General features: G+C 42.2%; 2 protein-coding genes across 6 annotated transcripts in view; one reads left to right on the top strand and one right to left on the bottom strand.

Moving 5' to 3' along the window:
* Positions 1–1,108: 1,108 nt before the first annotated feature.
* On the bottom strand, positions 1,109–9,037 carry UXT (ubiquitously expressed prefoldin like chaperone). 3 transcript variants are annotated; one of them, XM_063294058.1, is made up of 7 exons: positions 8,825–9,037; positions 8,508–8,625; positions 8,286–8,367; positions 8,082–8,149; positions 3,691–3,798; positions 1,904–1,967; positions 1,109–1,466 (listed from the first exon to the last, which is right to left on the bottom strand). In XM_063294058.1, exons 2-7 carry the CDS (start codon positions 8,591–8,593, stop codon positions 1,401–1,403), a joined length of 474 nt encoding a protein of 157 aa, XP_063150128.1. In that variant the 5' UTR covers positions 8,594–8,625; positions 8,825–9,037; the 3' UTR covers positions 1,109–1,400. The 3 variants fall into 3 exon arrangements, with proteins under 3 accessions (XP_063150128.1, XP_063150127.1, XP_063150126.1); XM_063294057.1 differs by having other exon boundaries at positions 8,813–9,036; XM_063294056.1 differs by having other exon boundaries at positions 8,508–9,036.
* An 83-nt stretch (positions 9,038–9,120) lies between these two features.
* The window catches only part of LOC134490780 (ER membrane protein complex subunit 3-like), a 66,395-nt gene continuing 56,702 nt past the window's right edge, over positions 9,121–18,813 (top strand). The window contains exons 1-8 of one of the 3 annotated variants that reach the window (XM_063294055.1): positions 9,121–9,319; positions 11,586–11,643; positions 12,413–12,506; positions 14,898–15,002; positions 15,810–15,891; positions 16,028–16,107; positions 17,183–17,262; positions 18,010–18,490. In XM_063294055.1, coding sequence (XP_063150125.1) covers positions 12,422–12,506; positions 14,898–15,002; positions 15,810–15,891; positions 16,028–16,107; positions 17,183–17,262; positions 18,010–18,120 — 543 coding nt within the window. In that variant the 5' untranslated portion in view covers positions 9,121–9,319; positions 11,586–11,643; positions 12,413–12,421 and the 3' untranslated portion in view covers positions 18,121–18,490. Of the gene's footprint in view, positions 9,320–9,601; positions 9,829–11,585; positions 11,644–12,412; positions 12,507–14,897; positions 15,003–15,809; positions 15,892–16,027; positions 16,108–17,182; positions 17,263–18,009; positions 18,491–18,813 lie in introns of those variants that run through there. The other 2 variants (XR_010067246.1, XM_063294054.1) reach the window with 2 other exon arrangements.

The raw sequence follows: 18,813 nt of genomic DNA, 5'->3' as shown, positions 1-18,813 counted from the left end.
AATTGTGATGGAAAGAAAGGGGAGGTCTACCTAGAAAATGGGCTATCTCATTAATCAGATGAAGTGTGTTATGTGAAAGGACACTGAGTCACTAGAGTAAGAAGGTAAATCAGCTGTTCCTTTAGACACCTCCAAATTATCACTTCCTCCCATTTCCCTTTGTTTCTGACTTGTAGATGGGAATAAAGTATTTTACAATCAGTACAGGAAGAATTCCTTTAAGGTAAGAGTAGCCCTGCTGGATAAGGTCAGGCCCAATTTTGTCAGCTCTTTGTTTCTGGGAATGGCTCATCAGATACCTCTGGAATGTTTGCAAGCAGCAGGTGGAGACATACCCCTCACTCACCACCCTGCCCTGTTCCTCTGGTATTTAGAGGCATGGCACTTCCAGCCTGGAAGAAACACTGAGTCTTAAGATAGACCCTTGAGGATCTTGTCCTCTTAATTTATCCAATCTCCTTTTAAAGCCATCCAAGTTTAGTAGCTATCCCATCTTGCAGTAATTAATGCCACAAGTTACCTATGCACTACTTAAAGTACTGTCCTTTGTCTGTTCTAAATCTGTTCCCAGTGTCATGGGATGATCCCATGACCCTAGAATTTTGAGTGGAGGACTTTTTCCTATTTTCTCCACACCATGTCTCTTACATATATATCTCTGACCTCCTGGCCTACCCAACACCTTTCTTCCATCTAGGAAATCTCTTTTCCTGTAAGGCGTTCAGGTCCGTTGATCATTCTGGTTGCCCTCTGCTACATCTTCCCCAGCTTCAATATATCCCTTATCAAATGTGGTAACCAGAAGTATTCACAATATTCCAGATACAGTGGTATCACTGATTTGTGTAAGGGCATTGCACTGCAGTTTTATTTTAAATCCTTTTCCTAATTATCCTTTTCCAGGGTCTTAACTTGAAATAATATGGCTGAGGTGTGTGGCAGATTGGTGGCAGTTACATTTGTCTTTGGAAAGCAAGTCATCTCTTCTATGTTAAAATTTCATTAACATAAAATTTCAGCAGAGGTTACTGTTCTTGTTAAATTAAAGCACAATTGAAAGGAATTGATACTGAAAATAGAAGGAAGGTAAGAGACAAGAGACAAAGAGTCCAGCACAAATACAAAATCTTTATTATTAATACAATTATTTTCAAAAAGAAACAAAACTAATGGAGTCAGACATGGAACAAAGTTCAAGTAGCCCAACACATTCACTAAAAGTGAAGCTGTTCTTCACCATCACTAGTTCATATCACTGTCTCTCATTCACCATCACTAGTTCATATCACTGTCTCTCTTGCTACATGTACAGCCCCTGCTGCAGCAAAATATCCACAAAAACCAACTTTTTTGTGATCAAAAACCAAAATTATTCCCTCTGGATCATAGAAGGTGGATACCTAGAGGAAAATGTCCCTTCTGTTCTCCTCAGGCAGATCTTCGAAACCTTGCAGTTCACGTAATCCCTTCAGAAGGAAAAGGAAGATGAGACTCAGGTTTCTCTACTGATTCCATTTATTTCTTCTTATAGCATAACCACTATCCCATACTACATTAGAAAAAAAATACCCTCCTTATCCCATAAAGGAACTTTCTTGATCTGGTGCTGGAGCAAAGCACCTGTCCTCTTCAGCCTGCATGGTACATGATCACACTAGTGATGGTTGATGGAAGGAGCCATCCAACACATCAGCAACACTGCAGTTTGGGGAAGTCAGCCATAGAATAGCAGCCTAGGGAATACCGGCTCTTGCTAACTCTGTGCGACTACTCTCACTTCTTCGAGCATGGTTCCAACCCAACATCATTTCTTGCTCTGCCTGCCAGAAGCAATGAGCTCCACCTGCCACATTCCCCCATTCCTTCCCCAACAGTCAAAACATTGCTGACACCATTCCATTACCTCTAAAACCATCCGGATATTGGCTTTTATTTTGGCAGAATCTTTAGTAAGAGCTTCACTGAGCCTGTTAAAAAACAGAAGAAATCCACAGGAGGTGAGGAAGGGTTGGCCTTATACAGCTCTTGACCACCCACAGATGAAGGCAATATGGCATACAGGGGGGAACTGTTTTTATAGTGGATGCTGGTAAATATACCTGAGTATGAGTAAGAATACAATCTTGTATGGACCTACCAAAGATCAAACTCCACTGAATACAAACATGGATTAAGCTGCACAAAGGAAAGGGGAGGCATATTTGTTTTCGCACAAGAGACTTCATCAGCATTTAGTAGGCTACATATTTATAGTTTGCCGGAGCCTGTCAAAGAGGTGCAAAGAGGACATGCCCAGCCATGATGCACAGCACAGCTGCCCACAACTCAAGGCTCATCCTCCCCAGAGTTCCCTCTAGCATTTCAAAGGTACCCAACTCATTGATGTCACTTCAGTGCCCATCTCCAAGCCTACATTGCGAAGAAGCTATTTTAATTGTGGTTTAGTTTTTGTTTAGTTTGATTATGCACTACAGTGCAGTTATTTTATCATTCCTATTCCACAAATTAACTATATTGCATCATCTGAGATTAGAAATTGCCTTTACGCTGATAAAAGGTAAAGGTTTCCCTTGACGTAAAGTCCAGTCGTGTCCGACTCTAGGGGGCGGTGCTCATCTCCGTTTCTAAGCCTTGGAGCCGGCGTTGTCCCTAAGGACCCGTCCGTGGTCATGTGGCTGGCACGACTCACGGAACGCCGTTACCTTCCCGCCGAAGCGGTACCAATTAATCTACTCACATTTGCATGTTTTCGAACTGCTTGGTGTGCAGGAGCTGGGACGAGCAACGGGAGCTCACCCCGCCGCGCGGTTTCGAACCGCCGACCTTCCGATCGGCAGCTCAGCGGTTTAACCCGCAGCACCACCGCGTCCCCTTTTACACTGATAGAAAGGCACTTTTAAAATGCAGTAGATACTTGCCTTATTGTAAGCCATTTGGGGGAGCCAGTTGATTAAAAGCATGGTCTAACTAGCAGGAAAAGGTTTAAAAAAATATTCTCGCTAATGGCAAGTATTTAAGGATATATTCCAAATACTCATTAGCAAGCTATTATAGTCCATACATTCCCAATTCTGAAACTGGCACAGAAAACCAGTTTAGGAGCCAATCTTGTTTCTAATCATATACATGCAGCCTCCCTCTTGCCCTTCCAATCTCCTCACTTTGAAAATATAGTATTACTTTGTCAAGATGCAGCAATGACTAATGACAGATAGCTGCATGAAGTTTATACCAATACCATAAAGATGCATTGAGTTTACATTAATTTATTTGAGATGGCATTCTTCCCAAACGCTGCAAATGTACTTTTGTGAGGGCTGATGACAGTGTCAAAATTCCTTAGCCTCATGCGCAGCAATACAAACTGCAGATTTTTCTATGCCAAAGAGTGACTATTAACCAATTTAAGCCAGTGAAATGTACGTGGCCTAAAAGAAAAAATGAATCAAGTGAATTGAAAATTTATAGAATTTTTCGGCTATACAATACAATCTAGTCTCATCTCGTACATACATTCAAGCAGCATGTTCTGCTTATAGCAGTCAGAAAACATGCTACGGAAGCAGCAGCTAGAGAAGGATACTAACCCTAACCTTAGTTAGGGTTACCAAATGGAACACAGCAGAGCAAAGCAACTCTTTCGGTAATGCAGTGGGAGTAGAAATATAAAGGCTGAATTTTTCTACTCACTCAGTAAGCAACTTGCTCTTCTTCTCAATGAAGGTTAGCGCCTCTGGTAGTGTCAACTCCACAAAGAACCCATAACCTAGAGCTATAAATATGGTGGATGTATCAGGCCTACAGTCAGGAAAAGGAAAGAGAGTACAATTGGCATGCATTTAACGTGGCCACAGAGATAACAGAAACAGCAACTGTGATTCTGTCTGCTGAGGACAACATAAAAGCTCAGTTCACATACAGTGCTGAATTACTTGGCAGTTTGTTTCATTCTGACTTAGGCATTGAACGGACCTAGCCACTTGTGATTTCCTCAATAAACCAAGGTGAAGGAAACCATGGTTACATGCCAGGTAAATCCAGTCACAATTTATGTTATGAAACACTTTTGCAAATATGCCTCAGAGGTAAAATGAGCCACCTCTTCCTGTTTTTCTTCATTAAAAGACAGAGATAAACTGGCAGATACCAGGAAGATTTGAGACTTAAAATATGCTATGTAGAGGTAGAGTACACTGAAATTAGTTAGATAATGAACCAAGACAGAAATGGAGTCAAAGTAAACAAGGCATTCAATGTAGTAAAGATTTCCTTCAGTTGAGGTCAATTTCTGGGTGACTACATGAATATTAGCTTTTTTGGCAGCAAAATGGAAGTGGTTTGCCACTGCCTTTATCTGGGACTTTTTTTTTAATTTCCCAGTCTAGCTTCCAGACCTAGGATTTCCTAGTGGTCTCCTATCCAAATACTATCCAGATCTTTTCCTGCTTAGCAATTGTTAGATTAGTCAGGGCCAGCTAGATACTGCCACCTGCTGTGCATCCAATGGGGTGTTTTTTTTTTCAGTTTTGAAATATTTGGGTGCAGGCAGGATAACTGAAAGTAACAGGATGGGTTGAACAGGATGGGTTCAATTCTTCCCTATAAGAGGAAAAAGTCATTTAAGAGCAGGAAAACAAAGTGAAAAGAGTTGACTATGCACATTATTTTTCTGTAATTTTTTCAATATATTGCACATATTTGTACCAAGGACACACAGAGGGTTCTGGAATGACACAGAAAGAGAGCACCATGCTGTCCATTAAGCCACCAATATTTTTTAAAACTGCCTCAACATTCATGGCTGGTAAGAAACTATTGAAAACAAAAGAATAAACAAGAACTACAATAGGGCTGCAATAACAATCTGCCTGGTGAATTTAGCCCTTTTCTTAACACTTCAACAGAGCTTCTTTCTTCCCTTTCCTTTCCTTTCCTTCTCAGGCCAACTACTTCTTCCCTTTGTCTCATCTCTATCCAGTTTGCATCCTCTTTCCTTCCTCTCCCCTTCCCAGGGCAGCTCCATATTCCCATATCGCATGGAAGGAGAGAAACATCCTCATGTGTGTATGGTTTATATATGAAGACAGCAGTTAAGTAATTTTGGAATTTATTTTGTGGTGCTGATCTAGCTCTCTATGGGGAGGAAGTGAGGATAGACATGCAAGCACATGCATGTCACAGGCACACATTTATGAGGGTGATCTCGAGGAGTGATTTCAGCTGGAGCTGGCAACCCTACAGGGAGTGAGTGGAAAAAGCAGGCTTTACATAGGATTTCTGTCTGTTTTTAAGGTTTTTTGTCAGGCCTCTTCATTTATGGTGGGTGGCTTTCCATTTGGGTTAATGTAGTACTTTAAAGGATTGTTTCTTTAACAAATAATGCAGTGGCTGCTTTATCAATATTTCTCTCAAAAAATTAGTGTACTATTCAATTATCCTCATAGCTTAACTTACTTCTTTTTTGAAGCTGATCTCTATCCCTTCCAGGTAAAATAAATGCTAAGTAGCCAATGGCCTACACTGTCAATTTCAGGTTTAACATAACCATTCTATTTTTCTACTATTATTAAACCGACATCAGAAAATAAAATAGAAGGAATACAGAAACAGGGGACCAAGAGAACTAAGAGCTTTTAAATTCATACTGAGATTACAGCACAGTTCTATAAAATATAATTGAATTACATAGAACTGTGAAAGAGAAGAGAGGTTGCACACATTCTCCATGCTTAGGTTAGAATTATGCAGCAAAATGTGCTAATTAATGTTTTTATTACTTTGCTTTGTTGTTAAATAATGGTGAAAAATTACCGCAACCCAATGGAATATCAAAGATAGCTGAGGGCTAGAATCCTGGCTGTCTTTGAGTTTCTGCTAGGAAACGAGAATTCCATTTTTGCAAGGATCTGAAACAGATTTGCTATTTTTGAGCCCTGAGAAATGAGCTTATCAATCAGCAATTACTTATCTTTGTTAAATATTATTCATTCTTGTGCAGCAACCCTTAAAGTTGTATTTAAAGCTTTCTGGATGCAAGCTTCTCACCATCATTTTTTGTCTGGCAAACAATCTTTCTGCTTACAGCCAATGTGTGTTCACACTATCCTTGGCCCTCTGCTATTAGGAAGGGGAAAGAAAGAAGTGTCACTTCACGCTCAGCCACCTGTCCTTGTATTGGGCAACGCTAGTGGGAAAACAGCCTAAATTTGGCTCTCATTCTGCGCATTATCTTTCAGTGCACAGCCTTTTGTTCTTAACCAAGAATGGGTTCATCTGGGGATAAGACATCCACATACCATCAAGTTAGCAGCCTCCCGCAATGAACCTGTAAATTTCATGGCACTGAAATTTAGGGAAAAGCTGAGAACATTTTTATACCATATCTTCCCATGCTGAAAAATGAAATGTTAACAACTTTTTCCCCAAAGGGAGCTTTGGCTAAAAGAGTTAGCTCCCTTGAGTCACATATTCTGACAGACAGGGGGGAGTGAGGGGGAAGGAAAAGACTTTCAGTGTTTGCCTGTCTTTGCCTTCTTCTTTCAGTGTTCCCTCTTCTTCTCATTTCTCGTTATGGTCATTTGTTAAAAAAAAATGCTCCCTAAACTTCTAACAGAGGCATATTTAAAAATTTTGAACCTGAAAGCACATTTTACTTTGCAGCCCAAAGCATATTCTTCAGAATGTTTTACCAGTAAGAATAGCCTGAGTGCATGAGTCATCATTCTGAGCATGTTTCCTGATTGAGAGGATGGAGGACCAAAAGTCAAACACATACAGAAAAATAGCAGGCAATCTCCTCAGCAGATTTATCTATTTGTCCAACACGAATCTTTGATTAAATCATTTTTCATATTTCACTTAGAGTTTTCTCATGTAATATGACATGAAAATTATGGCTTTAGACTATAAATTCTTTGGAAAGTGATCTGAATATTTTGCTTTGGGATTAGCCTGTAAATTGTAGCATAAATAAATGGTGCTCTGCAAATCAAGAACAGCTTTTACAGCTGTTCTATAATATAGCCTAACCAAAAGGGAAAGCACTTACAAGAACCTAGCAGAGATTACTTTCAAAAGTTTAACTTGGGAATCCTATTTTGCTATTCTTTCCTTACATTTAAAGAGCAGACTCTTAATTTTCTGATTTCTTTTACTGAAATATATTTCAACCTTTTAAGAAATATTTCAGATTAAGAAAAAAAAGCAAGTAAGGCTGGGCCATGATGAGATATATATACTCCTTCTGTTATAATATTGTAACTCAGGTTCTATAATACTAGAGCCTAAGGGCATCCAATGGTGGGAGAGTCAAGACAGAAGAAAATAGCTTTCAGTAGGAAATAGACGAATCTGTGGAGATTGAGGCTACCAGTGGTTACTAACTATGACAGCTATGTATCATCTCCAAGAACAGAGGCAGTAAGCCTCCTAGCATCAACTGCCAAGGAGGAACAACACAAGAAGCTATAATGCTTATGTTCTGTTCACAGACTTCATAGTTGATCATTGTGAAAAACAGGATGCCAGTCCAGATAAACATTAATCCAGCATGCAACTATTTCTCCTCTGCCAGATACAGTTCACTCTTTATTACCCAAAACCCCTCAAACCTATCATTCACATAAAGGTAGATGAAATTAGTTTTATGAAGAATCATCATCGCCATCTTATACAGTTCAAACTGCTTCATATACCTAATCTCACTACAGCAATATTATCAGTTCTATTTTTCTTCTCCTTCAGACTTTAACAGCTGTATGACTGGCAGTCATTGAAGGAGCGCAGCTTCAATCACGAAGAAAATAATCAGTGAATAATCTGACATTATTGATGAGACTGCCACTGCGATAAACTTAACTGCTACTAGACACATGAAGGACACTTCTCTTGCAAGAGAGAATTGGACTAAATAGCCCTCTGCCTCATTTCAACTTCTACAATTTTACCACAGTTGGTGTCCCAAGGAAGTCATAGAAATATTGTTTTTAATTTAATTTCTCAAAGGTCACAGAGCATATAAAAAATAAAAGACTAGAAAATTGCATGGTATTGGATACATAAAACATCAGTGGGCTACTCACACTTCTGCATTGACATAAAAATGGCAGCCTAGATCCACTTGAGTTGTCAGCTCCTGGCCTCCTGTTTCCTAAAAGAAAGTAGCAAATCTATCTGGGATAAAGCAACTCCTAATGTAATTCTGATCTCCTAGTGTCTACTATAACAGAGCACCACATCACATGATTGCAAAGTGGTATAAGCAGGTTGGAGAGTTTTTGAATTACCTGTAAACGTTCAATAACGTTCTTGAGTTGCAGATACTGAGCAATCTTTTCATAAATCTCATCGCGCTGCTCCAACACTTTCCTGTAGGGAAATATCAATGTCTGGAAGCCTTAATAAAAAATGACTAAGAGAGACCTAGAAAACATGACATACAAGGGGTTAACTGAAGTGAGGTAATCAAAGGTGGGCCAGGAAAGGGGATACATTTTAAGATCACTCACTTAAGGTCTCTCTGCAGAACATCATTGATAAATGCTTCATACTGAAGCACCTTCTCTTGGACCTGCTGTTCACTAAGCATCACCATGAGATTTCCACAAAAAGTATTAGTAACAGATTCTGGAGGGGGAAAAAACGTATGAAAAGTTAATTGGAAAAAAATAATATCTATAAGCGGGAAAGAAAAAAGCAGATCTTGAAAAGATAGTCCACACAACATGTTTCAGCAAATGATATCGTTGCCCACAAAACCCCGTATGCAAGTAACTCATTTTCCCTCTTCCGGCAGTTTTCACAGCTGTCTAACCTGAACATTTACCCCACGTAAATCACGTCAGCCCACGAAAACAACCAATACGCATTCGGGAAAGGACAAGGCAGAATTCCTAGCCCTTTCTCGAAAGGTCAGAGGCTAAGCCTGCGATTTACAAAGACGGAAGAGCCGCTTCGATGCATCGCTCTACAAGAAGCGGCACCGAGGAGCGGAGAGCCCCTCCCTCTTCTACTTCCGGAGTCATGCGACTCAGAAGCGGGGTTGCCTCTCCTCGGACTCATGCTTGCTTTCAAACACGCCAGAAAGGAAGGGGGTGGAAGAAAGGTAACTTTTGCCATCCCCGCCCCAGCCTTCTGTATCTGTGAAAGCCGCCAAATGCGGGGCCAAGCGTTGCCCGGGGGGAAGAAAAGGCGACGCTCTCTTTTTCCATGTTCTCAGAGCGGAGGCGGGCCTCTCGGCTCGGCGTCCGACGGGGTCAAGGAGTTTTACTTTCTGCGCTGCTGAACTGCGCGACATCACAGAGCAGCCTCGCCCGACCTGGTGAACTTCCAGCTGTTACGGCGTCACTTCCCAACAGAGGCTGGGATTTCGGAGAGGGTTGTCGCAAACCCCCAAGAGGCACCAAATAAGGGCAACTAGTCTGCTGCGATGCTGTCAGAGAAAAGCAATATCGCTCTCGATAGCAATCTGAGGGTGGCCATTCCTCCTCCGCCCGAGTCTCCCTCCAGCTTTCATTCGGGGTCTTGAGACTTCAGGCACACAAACATGACACCGGAAGTAAATGGTACTTCCGGTTATTTGTAGCTCCCACCGCCTTCGGCAATAACCTTTCGAGCCCCCCGGCTCTCGGTGCAGTTACAGGGCGGCTCCCCGGTTCCACGGCCTCCCGCGATGGCGGTGCCGGACCTGCGGCTGGACCCCTCGATTCGCTTCTGGGTTTTGCTGCCCGTGGCCTGGATCTCGCTGGCCGTGGGGATTCTGCGACTGCGCGTGGCTGGGTTGCTGCGCGGCGAGCGCAAGCCGGCCTGGCCTGAGCAACGGCGAGACACGTGAGCAGCGGGAGGGCTGTGAAAGTCACGCCCACGTTCCGAGGGGTTTAAATGAGTCCCCCGCTCATTCAGTGAGCCCCCCCGGGGGGAGCGAGTTTCTGGAGTGGAAGATGCTCTAGCGCCCCAGAATTCTCGACCGAGAGTTCTGTCGCTCTTGGTGGCTGGCAGAAAATTCTTGGCGGGGTTGCTAATTCTATCTAGCCCAGTTTTTTTCAAACTTGGCAACTTTCAGATGTGTCAACTTCAACTCCCAGAATTCCCCAGCCAGCATGCCAAGTTTGAAAAACACTGATCTAACCCAGTTTCCAAAAGCGGGAACCCAGACTGGTTAACCACTCCAAAACCTAACTCAGTTTAATATAAATCCAGTAATACTGTAAAATCAAAATATTCGCCAGCAGTTATAAATAACCCACAACAGTACAGCATATTAACAGCCAGCACCCGTCTTTTAAAGGCAGTCTGAAACCAGGATATTTTTCATCTTTCCTGAAAAAGAATGAGAAGGGCTGAAAAGAGACCTTACACAAGGAGGAAGTCCATAATGTCTGTATTAGGAAGTAATGACCTTTTTCTCCTTGATGGTTCTCAGCTAGGAGTGAAGCAAATGATAGATTTCAAGATAACAATATAAACCCTTATTTCTTAAACTGTGTTCCATAAACATCCTCAAAAGCACTAAAGAGCGTATCACCTTTTCCTTCAGGTTGTCTTTGTGAAAAGTGAATTTTCAGCACTTACTACAGTCAAGGCGAATCATCAAGAACGTTATGCTAACTCTTAAGACTTTTTAAAAAAACATCTCATTTCAGACAAACAAAATATGCAGGTTTGCATATCTATTAATGATTTATAATTGGTGCATTAAATGTAAGAGAAAATAAAGAATATGAAAACATATTTCAATATTTTTTATTTCCCTTCCTCCTTTTAAAGAAACAGTTACAGGTATTGTATTCCCTATGAAACTAATATTTAGGGGCGTTTCTTTTGAAACATCTTGAAAAGTTTCAGCAACATTTGTTGAATTTTAAATGGGGAGCCTACAGTATTATATATTCTGGCTATACTGTATATTATTGTGAAGATCCAAAGCAAGCCCATTGTTTGGTTAGTCACTTTCTGTGTCTCCATAATGCAACTCTAATGGTTCAAGTGGCTCCCAATAATAATATCAGGTGTAAAGGCATAGGACGCTGTCCACATAATGACAAGTATAGGGAGCTGCTGTAAAGTATACAGTACTTCTCGTCTTGCTGATCGTTGGGAATTCTGGAGGCAAGCAAGACCAGCCCCAGCACCAACCCTGTTTTTCAGTTGCCTATTTCTAGAGTCACGCTAAGACATTTTCCGTCCGTGCTGAGTGGATTATACAAACTAAGAGCTGCAAAAACATACTGGGGGAAATCAGAATATGGATCATGCAACAGTCCCCATAATATTGCAAAAATCAGGAGGAGCCTGGTAGCAGCTTTTCAAACTATCACATTTTATTAAAAGGCCTTTTAATAAAAGCTTTTCTCCTCCAACGTCTATAATATTGCAAGGGATTCTCAGGGAGCAATTATGACTGAATTTCATAGACTACTTCATCACTACCTTTAAAATGCCACCCTAAACAACTGTATACAGATGGTGGATTGTGTGGGGAACAGAGTGTGTTTGATCATGCATTTGGATTTGCACATTGGATAATGATCTCTTAGGCTAACAAATCCTATTAGTATTACAACTGAACTGAGTGCTCTATCTATCAGGCAAATTCTGGCTCGTAGCCGCCTCTTGAGAGAAAATGGACGGTTTCTAACTCATCAGGTGAGAGAATGAGGTCAGCCTCTTCTTGAACACCTTAAGTTTTGGCAGATGCCCATCAGAAGCATCTTGGTGTGGAGATACCTCCCAGTGTTTCAAGCTGCATGCTCTTGTTCCTATCAAACACCAGAACTTTTGTTGAAGGATGCAACTGACATGAACTAACAAACATAACCAAAGTGGTTTTTGCTGCTGCTGTTTTGCAATACTCACCCCAGGTTCTCTAGGATAACAACTGCTCCTGGACCAGACTGATTTTTGGATGCGCTTTTTTTCTCTTTTTAGTGAACCTTATTTTAACTTTTGTATTCATACTGTCTTCTAGGATTGTTGGTCTTATTGCTGGTTTTATTTAAGGTTGTTTTTCTTGTTCTATAAATTGCTTTGGTAATTATTACTGTTATTGTTTTATTAGTTTCTGAGCCTTGCCTACAAATCTCTCCATCCACCTGCCCCAAATCAAAATGACATCCATCATAACATAGCACTATATGAACTTGCATGCTTATCTGAAACTAAAGCCATCTAATCACAGTGTGCCTGCTTTCTAAACCTGGATGGATAGGATTGAGCTTTGAGAGACTAGCTGAAGACAAGCCTACAATACTGCTGTACTGAAGAGTAAGATATGTTAAAGATTTCAAACAGAACGCCAGTGAGGTACTGCAAGCACCCAAAAAGGAGGGTATCATCACAAACTATGTTTATTTCTCTTTTCTGAATACACCCAAATTTCATCCCAACCTTTGTGGCCTCTTTTTATTTTTCCCAGGGTTTTCTTATGCGCAAGCATTACTTCAATAATTCTGAGAATGGCTTCTTTCGCAAAACCAAGCGCAAACTGCAGCCTCGAAACCCACTGACAGGTAACAAGGATGACTGGCTTGCACTCAGAGGAGATAGCAGTGGCAACTAAGCAGACTTGACCAGTCTTTGCCTCTTTCTGCCCTAGTTGAAAAGGTGGTTATTCTGAGGAAAGGATCTCTATTTTGGACATCAATATTGGCTGTAGGGATTTTGATGTACTGTATATCAGTGTTTTTCAGACTTGGCAAATTTAAGATGTGTGGAATTCTGGGCGTTGAAGTCCACACATCTTAAAGTTGCCAGGTTTTAAAAACACTGATGGATATGGTTATTATTGAAGCTTACCCTCAGCTTACAGCATGTCCAGGTAGACTATGCCCCCCAAGCCTTCTCTCATGTCTATATTTATATATTCAAGAAGAGAGATGTCATTTTACACAACAAGCCCTATTACCATCCTTGCTGGTGTCACTGTTATGTAATCCCGCCAAGGCTCCCCCATAAGGGTGGGGGAGGCGCAGTAAACAACGTTGACTTAAGGATCTCTTCAAAATTGTAGATTCTCTTGCAGCAAATCTTTCTGTGTTGCTTCTGTGTGTGGCAGAAGGCTGACAGGAAAGTTCACAAGCATTAAATACAACTCTGGGATTTGTAGGGACATGCATTTGAGTGGGTATTCTCTACTCAAATTAGCATTCCACCCTTCCAACACTAGTTTTGCCATAACTTAAGAGAATGAGAAAGTTAGTGAATGGTTGGTTCAAATTTCCCTTTGCTTTTAATTCAGTAGGTGAATAGGAAAATTGCTCTCTCTGCTTCCAGTTTGCTCCCTACTTGCACCTATTCCTAATACAGAAATCATACTGCAGTCTCCTTTATCATACTGATAGGGTTATTAATGTGAGGTCATATTGGATATGCATACCCATCACTCTGTTCCCTTTTGAGGTAGGCACAGTAATGGAAAGCAGAGAGAGAGAGTATGGAATAGTAAGCTAAAGGACTAAGACATGCATTTGAGATAAGAGAAGGTAAATCTAGCTCATGCTCAACCATTCAGTATACCTCTCTGTGCCTTTCAATAGTTGCAAACCATCCTTGCCTCCACCGTAACCCATACATTGCTTCATGCACTGCTTTTTTTTTTAACTTCCTGCTTTTCTTCTAATGGAGGATCCTATCAACTCCATCCGACCATAGTCTTCCTCTTCGCGACCCATTCACTCTTACATATTTCCAAGTCATCTATATTCTTTGGAATATAAACCCTTAATTACACATTACCAAATTAGGCTGATGTACATGATCATTCCTGCAAAAACATGAAGGTTTGCTAAAAGACAGATTCAGAGCAGGGAGCAACTCTATTCTGTGTCTGCCCACCTGACTCTATCTTGTCATCTTGACTGACAGCAGCTTTCAAGGGCAGCTCTAGCGGATAGTTTCCTTAGCCTTATTGGGATGCAGAGTCTCAAACCTGCCTGCTCATATGCATTCAAGAAACATGGCCACTTTCCACTTTATGCTGCCCTCTGCACATTTCCTCCATTGCTCTGCCATTGAGTCTGGTTTCCCCACCCTGACACCGAAGTTTTGTTGTCTTTCCTCAGTCTTCCTCTCCAGATCTTATTGGAGGGGAACAATCTGAAATCCCTGCAAATATATGCAGGTTGCCGCTGCTTTTGGTCACTTTTGTCAGACTCTTTTTGTATTAGCCTCAGCGGGGAAAGGGGTGGGGGTGAGCATTACCACGCTGGTAGCCCCTTCATAATAGGGCTGGAGGCGCCAGGCAGTGTACCGTTCGCCGTAACAGAGAGGCACACAGCCTTTAGAAATTTTCTGTGGGCCCAATGACCTCCCCAAATCTGTTTTCATGTGATATTAAGTACATGACCACAATCATATTAACTACAGTATTCAATTTTAAGTACACAACACTAAATTTAATTTTTGCCTTGACTCCATCCATTAAATGCCAACCTCAGATTAAAAGTTTCACAGCCCTGCCCTAAAGAATGTCTAATCCATCAACTAAGTTAAGTGCTTTAGTGCAGGGCTCACACCTAACTCTTTGCCAGCAGAGCCCATATTCTGCAACGAGCAGACCTTTGTGGTCGGTGTGTTATGCAGATTAAGTACATTTGCGTTTGATCAGATTCTTCCAATCGTGGGAAGCAGAAGACAGCTCTGTGGGGCACCAAAACACCTTCCCTGGTTACTGCAGTTCAAAATTGCCACCCTGCTACACCAGCATTGTAATATTTAAATACCGTAGGGATTACCTAAACACAACCACAGGGAATCGAAACTTTAAACAAGAGGCTGAGTGAAAGCCAACCACCTTGGAGGCTAAGTGCCATGCCTTGCATATTCTGCAGCTTTTCTGTACTCCCATTAAATGCTAGCATGGTCAGGGCTCTAATTTAATACTTCCTTTTCCTTTCCTTTAGATCCCACCATGGTTACAGAGATGATGAAGGGCAATCTCATCGATGTTCTGCCCATGATTCTCATTGGAGGCTGGATCAACTGGGCCTTCTCTGGCTTTGTGGCTAGTGAGTGGAGCGGGATCCCTGATGGGAATTGGCAAAGCACCTTTTTAGTTTCCTGATTATTTAATAGTTTTTTCTATTGTTCAGTGTATCCTTTGATCTTCAGGCTTTGCAAATTTTGAGTTTAAATTGTCACACCCTGCAACATTTGAAGAACGAATATTGAATTATAACCTTTTTAATTATCATAGTGAAACTGATGAGGGAACCAAGACTTGTGCTAATAACTCTGTGGTTTACAGTTCTTAGTTTAGCTGGTCTGTGAGGTACATCTCATTTTATGTTCTCTTGCAAACGGGTGGGTTGCTTGCTTGCTCACTAGTGGGAACGGCACAGCCATCTCCACTCTGCTGCCCTCCAGATGTGTTGAGACCCCAATTCCCAGGACTACTCAGCCAACAAGCAACTTCAGCATATCTCAAAGGCCCCAGCTTGGTGATTGCTAATAAAGCATCTGAACCATGAACGAATGCATTTCACTTTCATTTTACTTCTATCTTGAACCTCAGGTTAGCCATTCACCTCCCCACATTAATTTATAATACAGGAAAGGAAACGCAGCATTACCACTGTGGACAGGATTACTATAACAATGTATTGGGCAGGTTTGGAATATCTTGGAAAGCAGCAGCAAGAACTACGTGGTCCAGCAGTTTTGGTGGAGGTTTTTCAGCTGATCTGGAGATGGGTGTCTTACCTAAAGCGGCAAGAAACTGCAGTTTGGAAAGGCAGGGGAGCTGGGGATTGAGGAGCAAGAGTAGAGTTTGGAGGGAGAGGCAACTCTAATCCCTCTCCCTCCCTCCCTTCCAGCTAAGGTTCCCTTCCCCTTGACCCTGCGATTCAAGCCCATGTTGCAACGTGGAATTAACCTGCCCTCCATGGATCCCTCGTGGTAAGCCCGCATCTGCCCCCAGGTCTAGCCAGTCCTTTGGGTGGCAGGATGGGAAGAGGACCCTGGGTTTTGGGGCACAGGACTGGCAAGCAAGAAGACTCTTTAGGGTAGTCACTGACAACTGTTCTTTTCCCAGGGTGAGTTCGGCCTCCTGGTATTTCCTCAACGTCTTTGGTCTGCGCAAAATATACAAGCATGTCCTGGGGGAGGACACCGGTGAGGGATTGTTCAAAGGGAGGGGCCACGTGTGGGCTGAGGTGTGGTCTTTCAAGGGAGCAAGCTAACCAGGGTACAGCTCTTGCAATTCCAACTCCACTACTACTTTCAGAACAGGAAGAAAGCATTCTGTGAACAGCAGGGTTGAGCTACGAGAGTGCTAGAGAAGAGAGTGTAGCCCCAAATGGTATTTGAATTGTTCCTAACTTAGTACACGATCAGATCTGGCTTTGTAAAGGAAAGACAAGAGAGAGGGCAAGAAAGAGAATGCTCTGCCTCCTGCCAGTCCTATTTGCAGAACTCCGCATCTGCCACTTCCCTTAAATGTTTGTGATATTGAACCACAAAGTAGCCAACCAGATTGTAGTTTAGTGTGTGGTATGAATTTAGCTTGCATGAGTACTTTGTGGTTCAGCGTGGCATGTGAGTCTAGCAATTTGGTTATTTAAGCAAGCCACGCATGAGCGCATCAAATGAACTAAATAGTAGTCCTTCTGTTATTTCTGTTTCAACTTTCAGTCTGGTCTACGTTACCTTTTCAAGGCAAGATTCAATATTTCAAGGTGGTGGTTTGGCTGGTTTTTTTCTCCCAAAAGGAAATAGCCAGCCAACTCTCCTTCCTCCCCAAATGCATTCAGTGATATCTTAGCCCTTTCCCCATTTTCTTGGAACGCATCCTATCTAGTTGTGCAACTCTGCACTTTCCAATTGTTCTGCCCTTGTGATCACAGGGAAATGATTTCGGTGATAGCTGTATCGGCCTATTGTAGGGGGGGAAAGCCTTCTTAGTATTCTACAGAGCGTCAGATTCATTACAGCACTCACCTTTGGTGAGTGAATCTCACTAGACAACCAGAGTTTCCAGATGTCCACCCCCCACCCAGCTTCTCATGCTCTCATAATAAACTGTTTACTCTTCTACAGTGTAGGGACCTTGCACTTAATCAAATGTGGTCTGCCGAGTATCTTGATACGTTAGTCTCCTTTGCCTCTTGCAGAATGTTTGCTTGCAAATTAGCACGAACAAGTTTTCTCTCTCACGTATCTGCGCCTGCCATTCTCCCCTTAGCCACAGAGCAGAGCCACCTACTGCCCCAAGACCAACTCATGGGCCCAGCTGCTCCCGCTCCACCAGACCCCAACAAGGCCTTCAAAGTAAGGGTCTTTATTCCTGACTAACCCTATTGAAAAGCATGGGGAACCAGTGGCCCTTCAGCTATTACCAAACTGCAACTCCCAAGACCCCTCACCACCACGGCCTGCGTTAACTGGGGCTTCTGAGACTCCTGTAGGAGTTGTAGAGGGCCACAGGTTTTCAGTTCACTGCTGTATAGTATGATTAGGTAAAGTTTCCTTCGGCTCAGAATACCTTCTTGTCAGGAAATAAACGGGGAAAACAAACCCATTTCATGCCAAAAAAAAATCATTAAAATTAAATTTTGTTGGATTAATATATAACAGGGGCAGGCAATCTTTTTAGGGAACTGAGCAGACAAGAAATTTTGAGAGCACGAGGGGGTATCTTCATAAAATGCCTTCCAAGGCAGGCACGGCCTATCTCAAAATTCCCATTCACTAGGTGGCGAATGCATGATGTTACTGCCCACTATATATAGACACAGATGCTTCCAACTATCCCAGCTTAAATTTCGCCTTTTTTTTTTTTCTGGATAGCTGGGCATTCTTCCCACTCACCATTTAATTTTTTTTTTTTTTAAGAAAGCTTCTGGAATGCACAATTTGTCTTGATCTGAAACTAAGTCTAGTGGAAGTCACTTAATTTGAATCCCTGGGCTTTGATCCTGCCACTCTTGAAGATGGTAGTGCATTTGTGGATAGAATAGTACCTCGGAGCTGCAGCATGGTCTGCAAATCACCAACTAATCCTTTCTTTTCTTTCAGGCTGAGTGGGAAGCCTTGGAGTTGGTGTCTCATCACTGGGCTCTTCAGGATGTTGAGGAACAGCTGATATCACAGGACCTCAAGTTGACTGGGATGTCCAGGCCAGATTGAGTGGTTCCTGGTCCGCTCTGGGATACAGTCCTACAGAACAGTGGTGCCCAGAGACCCCCTGATCATCCTTATCAATTGGTGGCCAAGGACCACCTTATTGTGCATGGTGTGCTAAAGGTGTGGAGCACTGCTTGGTTTAAATGGCAAAAGGTATTAGCAGAGCGCTGAAAATCATCCATGATCAGCAGTCTGATCAGGAAGCAGTTTCAGAAACCTTGTGAAGAGCTGAAGCATGGAATAGCACCTGCCTCTGTTTCCTGCTGTGCATCAAAAGAGAAAAAAATGTGAGAAATGTCTCTGGAGGTTTGAGCTAGAAATTTAATGTATGTTGCAGAACACTGCGTAGTAAACCAGGGGAGCTGCAATTCTTCCTGCGTGATTGTTATTTGTTCAGGGATACACTGAGAAGTGCTAAATATATCCTGAGTTTAGATATTTTAACACAGCACCGAAAGAACTCTTTTGTGGGCACTACAGAGTATCTCTAACAAGAGGGAGATCTGGGCTGCGGTGCTTAGGAACTACAATTGGCTGGTTTGAACTCCAGCTAAAGAGCTATCAGACGTGGATGCTCTTGGTTTATATTGACTGAAGCAGAATAGGAAGAAGACAAATCTTTACAGACGTTAGTTCCAAGCCTCAAAGGGGAATAAAGCAAGGCAAAGAATGTATTGAGTATGCTTCCTACAAGGG

Source organism: Candoia aspera, chromosome 2 (genome assembly GCF_035149785.1).
Source record: "Candoia aspera isolate rCanAsp1 chromosome 2, rCanAsp1.hap2, whole genome shotgun sequence".
NCBI lineage: Eukaryota > Metazoa > Chordata > Lepidosauria > Squamata > Boidae > Candoia > Candoia aspera.
Note: the sequence above shows the minus strand (reverse complement) of the source record. Positions and strands in the feature narration are given on the sequence as shown.

Excerpts from the sequence above, each read along its gene's own strand:
- UXT (XM_063294056.1), bottom strand. The coding sequence starts at position 8,725 with ATGTTGTGTGGACTATCTTTTCAAGATCTGCTTTTTTCTTTCCCGCTT. Across the intron at positions 8,368-8,507 it reads GTTCTGCAGAGAGACCTTAA|GAAAGTGTTGGAGCAGCGCG; the intron begins GTGAGTGATCTT and ends ATTTCCCTACAG. Across the intron at positions 1,968-3,690 it reads AAGAGCAAGTTGCTTACTGA|GCTCAGTGAAGCTCTTACTA; the intron begins GTGAGTAGAAAA and ends GTTTTTTAACAG.